This window comes from Lepidochelys kempii, chromosome 1 (assembly GCF_965140265.1).
Source record: "Lepidochelys kempii isolate rLepKem1 chromosome 1, rLepKem1.hap2, whole genome shotgun sequence".
NCBI classification, from domain to species: Eukaryota; Metazoa; Chordata; order Testudines; family Cheloniidae; genus Lepidochelys; species Lepidochelys kempii.
In genome coordinates this window covers 163,909,376-163,922,274 of record NC_133256.1, presented here as the reverse complement: position 1 = coordinate 163,922,274, position 12,899 = coordinate 163,909,376, and the positions used below count along the sequence as shown (strand labels likewise).

At 42.2% G+C, this 12,899-nt stretch overlaps 1 protein-coding gene across 1 annotated transcript in view; it reads left to right on the top strand.

The window, feature by feature from the left end:
* Nucleotides 1-11,391, top strand: part of IFNGR2 (interferon gamma receptor 2) — a 39,598-nt gene extending 28,207 nt beyond the window's left edge. Inside the window, exons 6-7 of the mRNA XM_073361877.1 lie at nucleotides 1,379-1,536; nucleotides 9,949-11,391. Coding sequence (XP_073217978.1) covers nucleotides 1,379-1,536; nucleotides 9,949-10,101 — 311 coding nt within the window. The 3' untranslated portion in view covers nucleotides 10,102-11,391. The remainder of the gene's footprint in view (nucleotides 1-1,378; nucleotides 1,537-9,948) is intronic.
* Nucleotides 11,392-12,899: the final 1,508 nt, after the last annotated feature.

Sequence of the window (12,899 nt, the reverse complement as noted above, 5' to 3'; positions counted from 1 at the left end):
ACGACAGGGCTCAGGACAGAGGGAGCGTGCTGGCGGAAGTTGCTGTCTCAACTTGCTGATCTACTTAAAAAGGCAGTTTACTTGGAGTGGGGTCAGCATACTTAAAGGGGCAATGTATGTCTCTCTCTCTCTCTCTCTCTCTCTCTCTCTCACACACACACACACACACACACACACACACACACACACACACGCCTCTCTCGCACGCATGGTGTGTGTCTCTGTCTCTCTCTCTGCCATGCTGTCTCCCCTCCCTCCATTTGTGCTTGCTTGTAGAGTGTGAGGTTACATTAACAACAGGGATGAGCTGAGTGCTAGTTCATCATTTAGCAGAAAGGCATTCCCTGGGAAATATCCCACCCTCTGACTCCTCCACCTCAACCAAGCTTCACAGTCATCATTGCTGTGTACAGTATTCAATTGTTTAAAACTTATACTCTGTGTATGTATATATATAGTCTTTTGCCTGGTGAAAAAAATTTCTCTGGAACCTAACCCCCGCATTTACATTAATTCTTATGGGGAAATTGGATTCGGTTAACTTCGTTTTGCTTAAAGTACATTTTTCAGGAACATAAACTACAACGTTAAGCGAAGAGTTACAGTATGTTCTTAACTTTAAGCATGTGCGCACACCACTGGGACTACTCCTATGTTAGTTAAGTACATGTTTCAGTGCGTTAACAGGGCAGAGTGGATGAATTTAAATAAGAGTTAAGCCTCTGGGTCTGCCATTCTAGTACCTCACACTGAATCATTGTTTAATAGAGCAATGCAAATTATCCAGGGCAAATACACTAATATTAATATTTCTTCTGCTTAGTGGGATTTGGATCTCAGCCTGTGAATTTCTACATTGTTTGGCTTAAGATAGTAGTGTTCGTTTTAAACAAAATTTTGAGAAGAATGAGACATAGCATGATGTACTTGCTATTGATGTTTCTCCTCCTCTTCCCAGCAATTTTTGATAAAAGTTCGTGTTCCCCATAGCTCTTTTACTCCCATGTTAAAGCTGGAGAGTATCATTTTATTTTGTTTTTTGATAGTGTCTGTCACTATCATGTCTAAGGTTTGATTCTAGAAAAAGAGTTCCATGTGCCTGAAATACACGTTTAGCACCTCTGGCGGAAGCTACTCATGACCTGTAAGTTACGCAGTGATACTGCCGTGCACAAGAGGTGAAGCTTCTGTGTTGTTGTGTTAAACAAGGGAAGTCTATAAAAGCCTCCTCCTTATTATGATGCAATTTAAATTAGTATCCAAAACAATTGATTAGTTTTCACATTAAAAAGTTATCAAGACTTGTTGATAAACTTGACGCCCGTGGAGTAAAAAGAAAAAGCTTTTGATATATACATTTTTACTTCTCTCTTTTCAGATGCAACCAGAGCTGGATTTGTTGTAATAATATTTGTTGCAGCCACAGTTACTGTGGTGTTTTCAGCAATTGTCTGTTTCCTTTTTATTCAGAAATTTCATCAAGTCGTTAAATATTGGTTTCAACCTCCTTTTAAAATGCCTCCACATATTGAAGAGGTAGGTGGTTTTTGTCTTTTTGTTTCGCAGAAGAGGTAGTGGTGTGACTGGAATGAACTGGTTAGGTTAGTTGAGCTCACATAGACGCTACAAAATATTAAACTCTTGCCTGTCTGAGTTTACATTCAAACTCCATAAATGCAGTATAGCTTGTTGCTTTTCATATTTAGTGTGGCTGTAATATAACTCCAGTTTATGCCATTTTACTTAGCTGGAATCCTTTGCTCACTCTGTACTTAAGTACAGATATTGTGGTGTTCCTTTGTGTGAAACTCTCATAACATGAAAAAAGGAAATTCAATTTTTTGTTTTAAAATAAAAATATTGATTAATCAGCAGACCAATTCTTCACTAGAGAACTGAGACCAAATTGCAGGTGATACAGTATTAGGAGTTTGGGGGTTTAAGTAGACTTTATCGCTCACGTACTGAATTACAGGGGAGCATGTGCCATTTTAAGAGTGGACACCAAATATCAGAATCTCTGAAGGCCTTGGGAGATGAAAGGTATATGTGGGGGTGGGGGGATTGTTTTGGGTGGGGGTTTGTTTTGTATGGTTTATTACAGTTCACAGATGAATGACGAAAGATGCATGTGACTTTTTTTTCTGGCAGCTCATGCATCTCTGTACTGAAGAACATTTCAGCTCTGTTCAACTTCCTCTTTTTACGTTTTAAACAGGAAATGTTTTTCTATTGATCATGAATTAAAATTTATGGCTTGAGACAACTTCCACATCATGTGTTAAACATTTCTACTATCAAAAACAATCCTTTGAGCTAGGGTGCTTTTGTGATTAAGGAACTGGATCAGGACTTCAGGATCTGGGTTCAGTTTCCAAGTCTGCTATAGATTTCCTGCATGACCTACGGCAAGACACTTAATCTGTCTCTGCCTCAGTTCCTGTCTGTAAAATGAAGATGATGATGATGATTTCCCACCTCAAAAGGGTTTTGTGAGGAGAAGTTTAATAACGTTATGCAATTAGATATTATTATTATTATGATGGGGGGGCACAGAAGTACCTAAATATGTTCACTTTTTAAAAATACACATTATATTATGGAAAGGATGGTAAGAGTTATTCTGTTTTCTAATGCTTACTCTCCATCAGAATTTATAACCCTCAGTGCAGAGGTCGTTAGGATTCCAACTGGATAGTAAGCAGCAGAAATCAGGTGAATGCTTCAGCAACAGTGAACCTGTTTTCAGGCAAATAACACTGATAATGATGCATACATATTACAAGCAGAATTGTTTCTAAATGTTTTCCAAGAGGGGTTATCTGGCCTAGTGCTTTTCTTCCTCTTACATCTATGGATATGTGAAAAGATTGTCATTAGAACAAGTTACCATAGTTAATATATGGTAGTGGCTTCTATTTCATATGTATTTTTTTTTTTAGCTTTTCAGAAAGTCACACAGTTCCTCCTTTTGACCAAATTCAAGGCTTTCATTTGAGTTACAGGAAGCAGATTTGATATTTTCCCACTCCTTTGGTGTAGCAAAAAAAATCACAAACTGATTATTTCTTGAATTCATTAAAATGTACTTATTTGCTCTTCCTGTCTTTAAAATCTACTTGTAAAAATTATTTGAATCAGATTAATGCCAGAGGTAAGAAAGTCATGATAAAATAACTTTAAATTGTTCCTTGTCCCTACCCTGTCACCTGTATCTATAATTAAAACTATATTAATACAGAAGCCAACAAAAATGTTATGCCATGTTGTAGTTTGTAACGTTAGGAAAGTTTTTGGCTTCTAGGCTTTCTAACTAGCCCTGGACTAACTCCTCAACAATAAAAATTTTGTGCTCAGCTGTCTGAGGTGCTCTCACGTCCTCTGTTCCAACTGAAATGTATTCAAAGACACAAGATCAGATTTCTAAGATCTCAGAATCTTCCTCAGATCTAAGAATTTTTCCTTGTTTCCCTGGATTAAAAATCCACACTTTTTAGTACAAGGCTGTTTATAATTTGAAATGCAAAATATAAATTATAGGAATAGTATTTTGTTAGGGTTTGCAGATAACAATATGGGAAGGTGGAGATCTAATCCAACTTGCACTGTACTGAAAACTTTGTGTTCTCATTTGCCCTGTCAGTATTTCAGACCTCTTTCTCAAGAGCCTCTCAGTTGTTTAGGACCATCTGTGTTGTGCTTGTTTTAGGCCTTTTGTTTGGTGGGGTGATAGATTTGTTTATTTTGTCCTGGGGCAATCTACTTAAAGCTGACATTCATCATTAAGTTGGGTATGCTGCTATTCTAGTTGCATACATGCATTCATAGTGTCTGGTTGCATTTTTATAAATCCAAAACTCCACGAGTTGTCCGTATAAAGTGATACCGAATAGGTGTCAAAAGGTGTGTAAGAACAAAAAAATCATATCAGCCTGGTCCTTGTCCAGTATTAATCAATGTAAAGCAGAGGTGTAGCCATGGGTGGGCCTGAGTGGACTGCGGCGAGCCCGCTTAGCATCCAGGCCCATCCAAATCGGGGCCGGATCCCTCCAAATCCACAGGCTGGGACTCCTGACCCCAGCTCGGTGTCCGACCACGTCCCTCTCCTGCTGGCTTTTAAAACACTGCTGCCCTGGTCTGCGGCCCCAGTGCTAGTCCCTCGGGGGTGGGGAGGGGAGGGCAAAGGGAGGTTGCCTCGTGGGGGCAGGTCGGGCAGGGCTAGTGCTGGGACTGGAGACTGGGGCAGCAGCACGCATTGCCAGCAGGTAGGGGATGCAGTCTGACAGATTGGGTTGGGAGGGATGGATGGAGCTCAAGCCCTGGTGGGGCCCTCCCTCCTGCCCATGGGCGTGCCCCGCAGCCTGTGTGCCCCGAGTGGTCAGGGGTGACGGGGGGAGGTGGGCCCCCCATCCCTCCTGCTCCCCCTCTGCAGGGCCCCCATCCCTCCTGTCGTCCCCCCGTGCCCTGCCCAGTCATTGCCTGCCCACCTGCCTAAAAGCCAGGACCCACCCAGGTTTCCTGTCTTAACAGCACTGATGTAAAGTGCATGAAACTTTTGTTTGTTCCACATGGGCTATCGAGAGGTGAACTTCTGGTGGCAGGCACGCAGCCTGATGGCAATTCTGTAGTGCTTTATACTGTGTATAAAATATATTAGCTTTATTACAGCCCAGTTCCTGTACTTGACCACCCAGTCTTAACATTTGAGATGTCAGCCAATTTGAACACCCACCTGTGAAATTAAATAACTCTAGCTAATAGAATACTGTGATTAATCAACATATAATGTACTCTATTGACTTGCATTATATTGATGAATATTGATGAAGAATGTATCATTTGATATTTTGACTAATTCAGCAACTAAAAGTTTCCAACTTAGAGCTCTAACACTTAAATTTTGTTACATTCAAGTGTGTTGGTGATGTCAAAGCTCTGTTTGTAGATGACAGGCTGTCAAATGGTTAATTTTTGGTGTGTTTTGCTTTTAAAAGATAGTTGGAGTAGGTCATGTTTGAAAGTTGTGTTTCATGACAAGTGTCTCTAAGATGGGAAATGAAACAGGCTTTTAAAACATTTAATGGTGTGTATTGATTAAACTGGAAACCTTTAAAACAATTAGAACACTGTTTTTTGCTGAAAATAACAGTCAAGTCTGAGCTAATCAAGTTAGGGAAAAAACATGTTAGTTTGTTATACTGTTGGTTTAAATACTTTGACCTTTGATTTAGTGTTTTTTTTTTTTTAAAAAAGCTCTTTGCATTTATCAACATTGCACTAGTACTGTTTCTATAAAATGAGTCACAGGTGTGCATCTATGCTCACAAGTACAGAGTCTAATTACTGCATACATGTGATTATTATGGAGTACTTGTTGCACCTTAGAGACTAACCAATTTATTTGAGCAGGACAGTGGGGTGGGAGGAGGTATTGTTTCATGATCTCTGTGTGTATATAAAGTCTGCTGCAGTTTCCACGGTATGCATCCGATGAAGTGAGCTGTAGCTCATGAAAGCTCATGCTCAAATAAATTGGTTAGTCTCTAAGGTGCCACAAGTACTCCTTTTCTTTTTGCGAATACAGACTAACACGGCTGTTACTCTGAAACATGTGATTATTATGTTTCCTAGCAGCCTCAAGTTCTGTGTGACGACACATTTTTGAAAGGACTATTTATAATAGCTTTGGTTTTTGTAATGTGACTTCTAAGTAGAGCCAGCTTTTAAGATCACCCTCTCCAAATTATGACACTAAAAATTGCTCCATATATATACTGTAAACACAGTACAGTTGTGAAATGTGTGTTAACTACGTAGGTAGAGTGAAAGTAAGTTAGGATGCTTCTATATTAAAGTGATATTTTAACATTGAGAAATTCCTATTCTGGGTAGATAAAGTAGTAAGAAACTACAGAATGCTCCTGATGCATACATGGCAAAAGTTACAAAGTAGTTGGAAGCTGGAAAATCCCTATAGAATTTACTTTCATTTTGCCTTGCCAAGTTTTCTCAGCTGATATCAACAGATTATAAGAAATAGAATGGAAGTTCCCCAGTTCAGTATGAAATGAAAGATGCTGCAGGTTTTTTCTGCTGTCTTCCAGTAAGTAACAGAATCCCAGTAAAATTAACAGAAAAGTACACTGGGACATTTGTGGTCATTTAAAAATGATTAATCATATATCTGATTAACTTCTCAGAGTTATTCCTGTCATCAAAAGTAGGAATGATTCTAATATGAAAATACTGTAAGGCCAAATCCTGCAGTCCCAATTCAGGCAACATTCTTAGTGACTTCAGTGACTGAGGACTGCAGGATTTGCTCTTTAGTTTGTGTGGATTTGTTTGCATAAAAAAAATCTACATTACAAGAAACATTTATTAATATTTCAAAGTCAAGCACTCAGAATTTGGGAACTACCCAAAATAAGGTTGCTGGTGCAACTTTAATTCAACTCCCATGTGCATATGCATTTTGATGATAGTCTTTAATTACATGATCAAACATGACTTTTTCCACAGAATCTGTCTCATTCAGTGAGTGGATTATTAAATATTTCTTTTTATTCCCCCCTCGTTCTGTGTGTGGCCCCAGGCTTCATTTACTGGACACCCTCAAACTCTGCTTTCCCCATAACCTCTTTAGTGCTTCACTTCAATGAATTTGTCTTCACCACACTCCTGAGATGAGTGGGTAATATCCCCATTTTACGGGTGGAGAGCTGAGGCACAGAGAGAGTAAGGCCAAAATTACCAAGTGTCCACTAATTTTGAATGCCTAACTGAAGACTTATGAGGGCCTGATTTTTCAGAGAACTTGGCATTTTTATAGCATGTTGTGTTGAGAACACAGCTCCTATTGAATTCAATTGCTGGTATGAATGCTTTGCACTTTGGCATATCTGGTGCCAAGTGGCTCTTTCAGGCATCCAGAAATGGAACACAGAGGCTTGGTGTCAATTACCAACTTGTGCTGGTATAACTGTTACACCTGGGGGAGTTCTGTGCCACTGCGCATGCATAGAATTCATGTCCCCCGCAGATTTCTTTGCTTCCCTGCAGAAAAATGACTTTCTGACAGGGAAGCAAAGGATCACTCTTGTGGCTTTCAAGTGACCCTCCCCAGTAGTATGTTTTGGGTGCCCAGGGCAGCCGACAGAGAGGTAAAACACTGTGGGGCAGAGGATGGGACTGGGGAAATCCTGGCTTGTGGCTCCTACCCTGCTCTGGGTTCAGCTGCTAGTCCTGGCAGAGTTGGGGAGGACGGGACTTCCTCTTCCCCTGCACAGCTGGTATCCAGAGTCGGGTCACACCCACCTCCAGATTGTTTGTTTCCCAAGGCTCCAGGAAGCTCTGCAAACTTCCCCCGCACTTCCTGTGCCCAATGTTCCTCAGCTGCAGGGGGAGGGATCACTGTATGGGGAGCTGCTCCCCCATCTGCCCAACCCCCCGTGCATCCAGACCCTCCCACTGAGCCTCACCACCACCACCACCACCTGGACCACCCTGACGAGCCACCTGGATCCCCACCCCACTGCACCTGGATTTCCACCCCACTGAGCCCCACTCCCCCAGCATCGGGACCCTACCACTGAGGGCCCCCCGACCTCCCCTGCTGAGCTACAACCATCTTCACCTGGACCCCCCTGCAGAGTCCCATTACCGTTGCACCTCGAACCTCCCAACAAACCCCTGTGCATCCAGATCCCCACACAGAACCCTCTCAACCCACACGTGGATTTCCCACCCCACCCCCGCACTAATCCCCTCCACACTTGGAGCCTGCCTGCCTGCCCGCACCTGGCACGAAGGGGAAGGGCCCTGGGGTGTTGCGCTGTGTCAGGGTTGGGTGCAGCCTCACACCACTGAGTCCGTGTCCCCGGGGGGGCGGGAAGCTGAACAGTGATCTCCCACCTCTGTGCAGCCAGTGGTCTGTGCCTAATGCCATGCTCGAGCTTCCATATTTATTTGACAATAACATTTCGAAGAATTTAAAAATATTATGAGCAGAATTTTTAATTTTTTTGGCACAGAATCCTCTCCGGAGTTAACTGCATCATACAAGGGTATGGGAAATCCTCGCCCCCAAGCAACAGAGGCAATATTTTGAACCCACTCCTGTTAAAAAAAAAAAAAAAAAAGAGAGAAATCCTGGGAGAAATCAGGAGGGGGCATGCGACCCCATGTGTCCGTCCACCCCACACGCATCGCCTCTGTCAAGCGACATAGTTATGCCGACCTGACCCTAGAATAGACAGTACTATGAATACAGGAGGGCTTCTCCTGTCAACATAGCTATCACTTCTTGGGGAGGTGGAGTACCTACGCTGATGGGAGAAGCTCTCCTGTCGGTGTAGGTAGTATTTTCACTAAGCACTACAGTGGCACACTAAGTGTAGACAAGACGCAGTTAATGGCCACCTGTGAAATGTCTGGATTACATGACTACTCCAGTTCCACATAGGAACTCTGTGGCAGAGGCAGGAAAAGAATCCAGTTCTCCAGAATGCTGTTCAGCTTCCCTAACCGGGACAGGAGATCATCCTTTCTCTTCATGAAATCCCCTGCTTCATTCACCACACACCCTCTAACTTCTGCTACAAACAAGGCCCGAGTCCTGTTGACAACAGTCTCATGCACTATACAACCCTGATTCATTCCCAGAGCAGAGCCATCCTGTGCACTGAATGGGGAAGGGACGGGGTGGAAAACATAGCATGTGATCATGTAATTAAATATTGTATCATAACACATATGTATAGAAGGGCTGAATTAAGGTTACAGTCAACCTTCATCCTGGGATTTCCAAATTTCGGAGTGCTTGACTTCAAAGGCACCCTAATGTGCTTTTAATGTAGTATTTTTAATGTAATTTTCCTAATATTTAAAAAATGAGGAAAAATAATTCCATGATGAGGAAGCAATTTACCCCCACCTGGGTCATCAGCAAGGTTCAGACCTTTAGATCTGCAGCACAGAACTTTATCACTTGAGCTGTTATCCTCCCTGTGGGCCAGTCATTAGAGGGGGATGAGCCACACATTTTGCCAATGGGTTTCGCAGCGATCTTCTGACAACAGGGGAATGTAGACATTTGGGAATCCTGGTTCGATTCCAGGTTCTGTAGACTAGTGATTAGGTCCTTCTTCCCTGTAGCTTTAGCCCAGCTGCCATTGCCTGTCTCTAGCTCGCTTTCTCCCTTCTCCCCTTCCTCTTGATTCCTCATCCATCTGCATTCCAGTGTTTGCTTCGTCCTTCTCCATGCTGCCTGGGTGCCAGCAGGAGGATCACAGAGACGCAACATCCCTGCCATTCTGGTGTTCAGTGCCACAGCAACAGCTAGGAGAAGCAGTTGCTCAGAAAGTCCTGCTGAGCCCCTGCAGCCCTTGGGATGGAACATGCTCTGAGCAGATGGAATCGTCAGAGAATTTAGCTGCCAAACTCTAACAAGCCTCTACTGAGCTTCCACAAACAGCTTTTCAGGGGCTTATATTTTGGCCAAATTTGGGTGAATTTTCATGGGGATTGCAAAAGGCACACCCCATGGCACCGAGGTAACCCCTCCCTCCAGGCCAAATTTCAGGTCCCTGCTCCAAAGCACAAAAGGTCTAGAGCATCTCAACAGAACAGTTGCAAGAACATTTTTAACATGTGCAAAACACATTTTTCTGTAATCTCCTGCTTGGAAATGGCTGAATTTTTTTTTAAACTCCTTCTCCCGCACCATAATCAGCCTGAAGCTGACCCAATTAAAGTATGGCAAAATTATAAACAGCAGAAAATAGGGTTTTATAATGAAGTAGTGTTGGGTAACCTTAATTTATGGGTGGCACTATCAGCGCCGCATATAAGTACACATTCCTAAACCATATAGCATGAGATTGGTCTGTTACAGCATTTGTTCTTCAGAGTGCATTATAACTAATTATTGTTTTTTGCCTTTTTTAGTATTTAAAGGATCCTGGAATGCCTGTTTTAGAAGAATTGCAGAATAATTGTGCTGAGGAAGATCCCTGGGACTCCTTGTCAGTTGTTTCCAATGCAGAAGGAAGTCAAGCACTAGTAAAGGACACTCTGACATTCAGACAGCAGATCTACTGAAAGTGGAAAGAACTTCATTACATTGCGGTAGAAGGACCTGTACCAGTGCCTTGATGCTATAGAAAGATGATAGTGTCACTGTTGACAAACCAAGTTGTGGAGTCTTGACTTCCTGAGAACATTGTGTAACCTTGAGTAGGGTTTTAATGGTTTCTACTGCAATTCACCATATGAAGTCCCTTCTCCACGAGAGACTTTTTAAAAATGGATTTGAATGTGAACTGGAAATGAACACTAAAAGAGCAGGGAAAGGACAACAACATGGTTGGAGTAAAATGGCTGCATCTGAACATCTTTGCAGAAAAGACTGCACTATTACTATGAACGGTGTTGATTATTAAGTTGATCTAGGTTCTAACGAATTTTAGTGGACCGTAGCACTTTATGGTAGGATATAGTACTAGAAAGAATTTTTCAGTGAGTTAGATTACTGCACCATGAATGATTATTGATCTTTGCTCATCAGTACTTCTATATAAAGTCTGTCCCTTAGCACACAGTAAGTTAGCACTCAGAAAATGACTCAGACCAATTTTTCACATATATAAAATTTTAAGAGTGTGGTGCTCTATATCTGAAGGAAATAGCATGTTTTCAGGAATCCATTTTGTCCTCCCTCCCCCCTTATTTGTGTGGTTTTTTTTTAAAAAAAAATTTGTTCCAGTAAAAGATGAAAAATTTATATGAGCTGAGGAGAAACCAGCACATAATTCACTCCCAATTAAGGAACCATCATGGAAGGAGTGCTTACAGGGACAGACAGGTTGGATCACTTCTCCTCTGAGCCTTCTGATGCTTGCACAACAATGGCATTAATTTCTTCTACAACTGCAGTGTGGAGATGCTCTCTCTGTAGGGGGCGTCACATCCTTTACAGTGAAATGAACTCCTAAAGCTTGTATCAGACACTAAAATATAACAAGTTTGGCTACCTGGAGAGCCCTTCCAAAAGTCATTCAACAGAACTTGTCGGGTTTTGATGCACATGAACCAAAGCTTTCTGTGTAGTCAGAATACACGTGGGCAAGATGTGTCAAACATAGGGTTTACCCACAGCTAGTGGACACGAAGAACAAAGCCATGGTTCTCTCACCTGCTCAGGCAAGTTCTGACTGCTAGTGAAGACAAGACCCGGGATATGGAGTGTGGCTGTTTGGAGAATGAAGCATCCGAAAATTCTTTACACCACTTCATCGTATACGTGAAAATCTTGCTGTTAAAAATCCTAAAACGTGTATTGGAATATTATTTGTATGGACATTTAATACAAATAATTTAAATATGGAAAAAGTGTTTTAGGGTGTTTTGTTTCCCAATGGTTTTTTTCCTTCAAATTCCATGTGGTCATTTGCTGTTCCTTTAGGATCTAATCAGTGCCTAAATGAGGAAGAAAGGACTTCTTTCATATGACCATTATGAAGAGCAGAGGTTTATGTGCAGGGATATGGTAAGTTAGCATTATAGAATGCCCTTTTAGTGCCTCTCTTCTTCATTTTCCAGGTTGACCCTTTATTCATATGAAAATAAGCTTCAGTTATGGTTCTAGACAGAATTTAAAAATAAGCACAGTGACATTCTGCTCTTGTCTGGGATGGGGAGAAGTGCTTGTGTGGCTCTAAACTTAAAATTCTGCTCACATTAAACAATATATATGATCAAATGTGACTCATCACTTTCAAATTCAATGACTTCATAAAACATTTTCCATACATCCACCTCACATGTTTAACTTACTGCTTTAAACAAGATAATGTTTTTTTTCCAGTTCTGGTAATGTGGTCTACGTTAAAGTTGTTATCCTTCTGATTAAGGCTAAGATTTAGTCACAGGTATTTTTGGTAAAAGTTATGGTCAGGTCACAGGCAATAAATAAAAATTCACAGCCTGTGACCTGTCCATGACTTTTATCAAAAATACCCCTGACTAAATCTCTACTTCTAGGGCCCCGATTCTTGGGGGGGGGGGGGGGGGGAAGCTGCTCCAGTGCTGGGCGTTGACTGCCCCCCAGCTGCCACTCTCCAAACACCCTCCAGGTGCCCCTGGGGCTGCTGCTCCAGCCACCCCAGGACTGCTGGCTTGGGCAGTCTCCAGGACCAGCTGCTGCTCACATGGTCCCTGTAGCCAGCTGACCCTGAGGTCAGCTGCTCAGGTGGCCTTGAAGTCAGCTGTACCAGCAGTCATGGAAAGTTATGGAATCCGTGACTTCTGCGGCCTTGTGAAAGAATCGCAGCCTTAGTCATGATCATTATTAATAGTTGATCATGTTAAGTTTCTTAATGAATTGGGTGGAGAGGAGCTCAGCTATTTTATTATTTATAAAACCATCCAGCTGTGGTGGTACTGGTAATTCAGTAGTTCATTACATTACTAAAAGGGAAATGTAAACAACCCTACACAATCCAAACATTTCACCTTAATACATTCAATTCTATGTAGGTTTTTAACCACACTCACCACTGTATTCTCTCAGCACCTACCAATAGTGCATTAAGCAATGTGACTACACATCCATCACAGGCTGGTTGGTCTCTTATCCTCACCCCAGTTTCTTTGGGGGTGGGTCTCAGCAACCTGCTGCTGTTAGTAATGGGGATCTTCCTGCCAGGGTCCCCCACCCTATCTTCAGTTGAGGGGGATGGGGCCTTTTCACCCCTATTGTGACTTGGAACCAGGTGTCCATCCACCCCCCTAGTTACATAAAGGGAGCCAGGATTCAGAGAGTGCTGCATAAGGTAAATGTGACAAAGAGAGGTAGGAAGTAGGGCAGGTTCAATAAGAGTGGGCAGCTGAGAATGAAG